This window comes from Pipistrellus kuhlii, unplaced genomic scaffold (genome assembly GCF_014108245.1).
Source record: "Pipistrellus kuhlii isolate mPipKuh1 unplaced genomic scaffold, mPipKuh1.p scaffold_m20_p_20, whole genome shotgun sequence".
Taxonomy (NCBI): Eukaryota; Metazoa; Chordata; class Mammalia; order Chiroptera; family Vespertilionidae; genus Pipistrellus; species Pipistrellus kuhlii.
In genome coordinates this window covers 19726256-19732481 of record NW_023425516.1, presented here as the reverse complement: position 1 = coordinate 19732481, position 6226 = coordinate 19726256, and the positions used below count along the sequence as shown (strand labels likewise).

The 6226-nt window shown below is 68.6% G+C and overlaps 1 protein-coding gene across 3 annotated transcripts; it reads left to right on the top strand.

Moving 5' to 3' along the window:
- Positions 1 to 1450: 1450 nt before the first annotated feature.
- On the top strand, positions 1451 to 5819 carry CASTOR1 (cytosolic arginine sensor for mTORC1 subunit 1). Of its 3 annotated transcripts, none has more exons than XM_036449111.2 (9): positions 1451 to 1695; positions 2328 to 2398; positions 3465 to 3652; positions 3745 to 3877; positions 4121 to 4247; positions 4791 to 4904; positions 5207 to 5289; positions 5380 to 5474; positions 5565 to 5814. In XM_036449111.2, the coding sequence occupies exons 1-9, from the start codon at positions 1583 to 1585 to the stop codon at positions 5631 to 5633; spliced, it is 993 nt and encodes a 330-aa protein (XP_036305004.1). In that variant the 5' UTR covers positions 1451 to 1582; the 3' UTR covers positions 5634 to 5814. The 3 variants fall into 3 exon arrangements, with proteins under 3 accessions (XP_036305004.1, XP_036305005.1, XP_036305007.1); XM_036449112.2 differs by having other exon boundaries at positions 1454 to 1695; positions 4124 to 4247; positions 5565 to 5811; XM_036449114.2 differs by lacking the exons at positions 1451 to 1695; positions 3745 to 3877 and adding an exon at positions 1905 to 2039 and having other exon boundaries at positions 4124 to 4247; positions 5565 to 5819.
- The last annotated feature ends 407 nt before the right edge of the window (positions 5820 to 6226 follow it).

The following is a 6226-nucleotide window of genomic DNA, read 5'->3' as shown; positions in this document are numbered from 1 at the left end:
GCTGAGGTTACGGACAGGGCGTCCCTGGGAGAGGCCCCCCTTCTGCTGAGGAAGCAGCTTTTCCAGTCAAACAATAGCGGTTGTTCTTGGCAGGCCACCAGGCGAGGCTGGGCCTCGGAGGGAGCGGGCGCGCGAGGGAGGAGTGCAGCCTCCCTGGGAGCTTTCAGGCACCTCGGGGCTTTGGTCCGGAACATCTTGTTCTGGTACAGCTGGGTATACTGAGGCCTGGGAGGTCAAGGGTCACCTGGGCCTGTCAGGGCAGGTCATCACTTCCTGCTTCCCAGCCCTCACACCTGTGCTTTTCCCACCCGTGCTGCACCATTGGGGAGAAGAGGGCTTCAGCCTTTGAGGACGGTCCCCTCCCCCTGACCCTCTAGGGAGCAGGCCAGGATGTGGTGGCTGCACAGTGTTCCACAGGAACCCACTGAGCCAGGGAGTCCGGGGAGGGAAGGCACTGCGCCGCCTCCACCCGCCCGCAGTGGAGGCTCCCAGGCAGGCAGGAGGCCTGTGTAGGCCTGCTTTAACCTGCTTGGTTCAAAGCCTCACATCTGAGGCCTGAAGATGCTAGAGCCAGACAAGGCCCCTCTCCCCGCCCCCAGAGCACGCTTAGTCCTGCTACTGGGCCAGCTTGGGTGGGCTGCTGCCTGCGCAGCCTTGGGGGGTCTTCTTAGACCCCAGGAGGCCTGAGCAGAACCCAGTCCTGATGTCAACGTGAGCCCACGTTTGTCCTAACAAGTCTCAGATCTGGGGCATCTGCCAGTGCTGGGGGCCTCCGTGGGCACAAAGCAAGTTTCGATATGCTCAGGCCACAGGGTTTCGTCCAATAGCTGCTGGCTTTGGGAGGCTCAGCAAGGCTCAAGCCTCGGGTCTGAGAACACTGCCCAGGGAGCCCAATGCGTGGGCCTGTCCTCTGAAGTCCGAGCCTTGGGCATCGCTGGCCTCAGTCCTGAGGGGCCTCCTTACCCCCGGCTGCCTTCAGCACCCTCCCCAGCAGTGTGGCAGGGGTGGATGGGGCCCTTACGCTCTCTGTGACTGGTGGGGAGGCGGATCCCACCAGAGGAAGGAGGAAGAATACTTCGTTGGGAGAGAGAATCCTAGGGCTGCAGAGTGGACCCCTACCCCTCCACGCTTCAGGGTTGTGGAGGCAGCGCCTCAATGACCTCAACCATAAGACCCGCATGAGGGCCCGAAGGACAGAAAGAACTCCACGTTTCCTGCAAGCTTCCCACCCAGGATCCACCCGCATCTTGCAGAAAGGGTGGAGCTCCGGGGAGAGGCGCGGTCTGGGCGGGGCCTGAAGGACGGTGGGGCGGGGCCAGCTGGCGATCCCTGAGCCAATGCTAACGGGACGGGGGCGGGGCTCTGGTGGCATAAGGGGCGTGGCCTCTTCTGATAGGCCGAGCGCATCGCAGGGCGGGGCCGGAGGGGCGGGGCGCTGCGCGGGGCTGGGCGGGTCCGAGGCCTGGTGGCTGGCGCGGACTGGCGTGAGCGGCGGCTCCTTTAAGCCCCCGGGCCCGCCCCCCGGCCCTCGGCGTGGCCGGAGTCTGGCCGCGGAGGGCTCGGGTCCGCGCGGGGGACCGCGATGGAGCTGCACATCCTGGAGCACCGCGTGCGGGTGCTGAGCCTCGCCCGCTCCGGCCTCTGGCTCTACACCCACCCGCTCATCAAGCTGCTCTTCCTGCCCCGCCGGAGCCGGTGCGCGCGCGGGTTCGGGGCCGCAGAGGAGGGTGGGCTCCACCAGCGCCCCGGGACGGGCACGGGGTCGGGAGGGTAGAGTGGCCGCGGGGCCGGCGGGGCCGGGCGGGGAGGGCCCATCCCTCTACCTCCTCCCCCACCGCGGCCGCCATCCGGCCTGGCTGCACCCTCCCCGGACCGCCGCCTATCCGGGCCGGTGCAGCGCCAACAGCCTGCGGTGGGCGATGCGTAACTCCTGTAACTCCGCTGGAATCGCATGCGGGTGCCCGTCCCTTCCCGGGGCTGCCGGGAGCTTCTCCCGGCGCCTCCCGTCGGGGCAGAGGGGCAAGTCCGGGCGATTCCAGGTCCGACGCCCCGGGGGCTGAGGACGCGCGTGCGGGTCAGCCTCTCCTCCCCCCCCCCCCCCCCCCCCCCCCCCGGGAACGGAGGGGCGGGGCGGGGGCTCCTCCGGAGGTGGGGGGCGGGGAACAGCCCGCGATCCCCGAGATGGGGCCCATTCCCCCCCACTGGGAGGAAACTGAGGCTTGGGAAGGGACAGGGAGGCGCCTGGTAAGGGGTTTCAGGGGCGGGTGGAGCGGTCTGCAGCCCCCTCCTCCCAGCCCGGGCTGAAGGTGCCTCCCGCCCCCACCCAGGTGCAAGTTCTTCAGCCTCACGGAGACGCCGGAGGACTACACGCTCATGGTGGACGAGGAGGGCTTCAAAGGTGGGCTGGGCCAGGTTTCAAAGGTGGGCGGCCGTGCTTCCCTCCTGGCGGGGTTCTCACTCGATGTCGGGGTCCAGGGACAATGTCAGGGTCCAGTGGCTCAGAGCCCAGGCTTTGCAGCCAGAGGCAATCTGGCGTCAGCTCGGACTCCGCCGCGCACTGGCTGTGTGCCCTTGAGCAAGTCATTTCCCCTCGCCGCCCGAGCTGTTCGTTTCCTCTTATTTCAAAGGGGTGCAGTTAGTTAACGGTCCTGGTCTAACGGGGTCCCGTGAGGGTTTTGCACACAGGCTGCTGCGTGCGAAGGGCGCTTAGCGGCGTCAGCCTGGCCGCGGGGCCTCCGTGAGGCTTACTGGCAAGATTCGGGGGGTTCCTGTGGCTGCTCCACTCCCCCCCCCCCCACTCCTCACCCCGGCCGTTATTTCCGCCTGGACTTCTCTCCCCGGGGCTGGCCATCCGTGCCCTCCCGGACTCCCTGGGAACTCCGGAGTCTGCGGGCCGGGGAGGGCCTGGATCCAGGCAGGGAGCAGGCACCCGGCCCAGGGCAGGGTCCTGGGGGCCTGTGGGGAGTGGGGGAAAGGGACCGCCTCGCTGTGCTTGGGCAATGATAGCAAGCCGCCCTGGCCCCGGCTCTTAGTCTGGACTGGGCGCCAGGCCGGGCACTGCCTGGCCTCTGGAGCTCAGGCCAGCCAAATGGGGCTTGACCCATCTCCCACTGCTCGGCTGCAGGCCTTAGTTTCCCTGTTGGTGCTGCAACCACCTTTGGGCCCGCTGGAGAGGGAAGGGCATCATCCCTCAGCCATCCTGGTCTCCTGGCGCCCCCTCCTGGCGCCCCACGGTACAACTCCCTCCCCCCCCATAACCCATAGAGCACCGTCACCAAGTACGCACCATCATCCCCTTTTACAGATGAGCAAACTGAGGCTCAGAGCAGGTAAACCGCTTTGCACCAGGATCCGCAGCACGTACACGGCGAGGCCAAGGCACAGGCGGGGGGTGGGGGTGGGGGTGGGGGGAGGAGGGGCCGGGCCCGCAGGCCCTGACCGGGTCCCGTGCCCTCTGCCCGCAGAGCTGCCCGCCTCGGAGTTCCTGCAGGTGGCCGAGGCCACGTGGCTGGTGCTGAACGTGTCGTCCCCCAGCGGCGCCGCCGTGCAGGCCGCCGGCGTCACCAAGATCGCCCGCTCCGTCATCGCCCCGCTGGCCCAGCACCACGTGTCCGTGCTGATGCTGTCCACCTACCAGACGGACTTCATCCTGGTGAGCTGCCCGCGGGGGCGCCCACACGCGCAGCTCGGCGAGGCTGGGTGTGGCCGCCGGGACCCGCGTGCGACCCGTCTGCCCGCGGCCAGGTGCGGGAGCAGGACCTGTCCGTGGTGATCCACACGCTGGCACAGGAGTTCGACATCTACCGCGAGGTGGGCGGCGAGCCGGTGCCCGTGGCCAGGGACGATGCCAGCAACGGCTTCCCGCGGGCTCAGCACGGTGAGGCCCTCCGGCACCCAGACCTGGGGGTGGGGGACGGGGTGGGGTTCCCCTTCCCACGGAGGCCCACTGCTTGTGTGCGGACGGACTGGCTTGCGAGATGCGGGCCCCGGGGCCGGGGAAGCCAAGGCAGACGGGTGTCTGTGGGACAGGATGCTGCACGCCACCCAGGCCAGCCACCAGGGGGCGCTCCAGCCCACGGTCCTGCTTTCACTCTCTCCACCTCCTGGTTCCCGCCCCCAGCAGGGCCCAACCCCACGGTGCATCCTGTCCAGAGCCCGCAGAACCGCTTCTGTGTCCTCACGCTGGACCCCGAGACACTGCCGGCCATCGCCACCACCCTCATCGACGTCCTCTTCTACTCACACAGGTGGGCCTCCCGCGCCCAGGCCCTGCCCTGCCCCTCCGCCACCTGCCCCTCCGTGCCCTTCACTGGTGTTTGGGGCAGGTCCCAATGCTTCCGCTGGAGCCCTCTCCTGGGGAGTGGGCGGAGCCTTCGGAACAGACAGAGTTCGCGTCCTCCCCCAGCCCCACCCCCACTGGCACCATCAGGAGATCGGGGTCCTGCTGAAACCGGTGTGGCTCAGTGGATAGAGGGTCAGCCTGTAGCGGACTGAAGGGTCCAGGGTTCGATTCCGGTCAAGGGCATGTACCTTGGTTGCAGGCACATCCCCAGTAGGGGGTGTGTAGGAGGCAGCTAATTGATGACTCTCTCTCATTGATGTTTCTAACTCTCTGTCCCTCTCTCTTCCTCTCTGTAAAAATCAATAAAATATTAATAATTAAAAAAAAAAAGAAGATCGAGGTCCTAGGACAGGGAAGGAAAGTGGCCCAGAGGCGGGGGGGAGGGGGGGAAGGTGCCCAGGGGTCTCGCACCCAGCAGAGTCCCCGAGCCCCCTGTCCCCCTCCCCAGCGCCCCCAAGGAGGCAGCCCCTGGCGATCCCGGGCCCTGCTCCATCACGTTCTTCGCCTTCTCCCTCATCGAGGGCTACATCTCCATCGTCATGGACGCAGAGACGCAGAAAAAGTACGTGGCCCCCGGCTGAGCCCGCCCGGGAGGAAGGAGAAGGAGGAGGAGGGGGAGGGGGCGGAGGGGGAGGAGGCGGAAGGGGAGGAGGAGGAGGAGGAGGAGGGAGGAGGAGGAGGCAGAGAAGGAGGCAGAGGAGGAAGGAGGCGGAGGAGGAGGCAGAGGAGGGGGAGGAGGAGGAGGAGGAGGAGGGGGAGGCGGAGGCGGAGGAGAAGGAGGAGGCAGAGGAGGAGGGGGAGGAAGGAGGGAGGAGGAGGAGGAGGAGGGACGCTCTGGGGTCACCAGTCGCTCCCGCCTCCCAGGTTCCCCAGTGACCTGCTGCTGACCAGCTCCTCGGGGGAGCTGTGGAGGATGGTGCGCATCGGGGGGCAGCCGCTGGGCTTCGGTGAGGCCGCGCCCGGTGCCGGGGGCTGGGGGGGGGGGGGGGCCGCGGGGCGGCCGGGGTGATCCCCACGGACCCCCTCTCCGCCCGCAGATGAGTGCGGGATCGTGGCCCAGATCGCGGGCCCCCTGGCCGAGGCCGACATCTCCGCCTACTACATCAGCACCTTCAACTTCGACCACGCGCTGGTGAGCGCCGCGGGGTGGGGCCGGGGCTCCCGAGGGATCCGAGGCCCAGGAGGGGGCCCTGACCCTGCCTCCCCGCCCGCCCGCCCGCAGGTGCCCGAGGACGGCATCGGCAGCGTCATCGGCCTCCTCCAGCGGCGGCAGGAGGGCCTGGGCTCCTGAGGCCCAGGGCGGGACCGCGGCCTCCCGCTCGCCCCCCCGGCCCCCAGGGACTCCCCTAAGCTGTGCCCCCAGCCCTGGGGTGAGCCCGCTCCCTCTCCCGCCCCCTCACGCAGGGGCCCTCCCCTCTCCGTATAAGCTGCGTGCAGGCGCCGGCCCCCGCCCACACGGAACGCGGTGCTCTGGCCCTCCCCCCCGGGAGCCCTCCCCCCATCACCCCCCCCCCCCCCCCCCCCCGGGAGCCCTCCACCCATCACTCCCCCCCCCCCCCCCCCCCCCCCCCCCCCCCCCGGGAGCCCTCCGCCCATCACCCCCCCAGCCTCGGCGTTTGCACATTCCCTGCCTGAGGCTGCACCACCCCCTTGCACACCTGGGCGGCGGCCCCCGGACAGGGCCCCGGCCTCGCTCTGCGTCCGGTGGGGCTGCCTTCCCGACCGGGTGGGCTCCGCCAGTGCCTCCCCCTCCGGGGGCCTCCGAGAAAAGTGTTTTTACGTCTCTCCGCTCTTTATTATTATTATTATTTTTTTACCAACTTGTTAATAAAGGGCTGGTGCTGTCCGGACGGGCTGTGGTCTTTGGGGTTGTCTGAGCCTCGG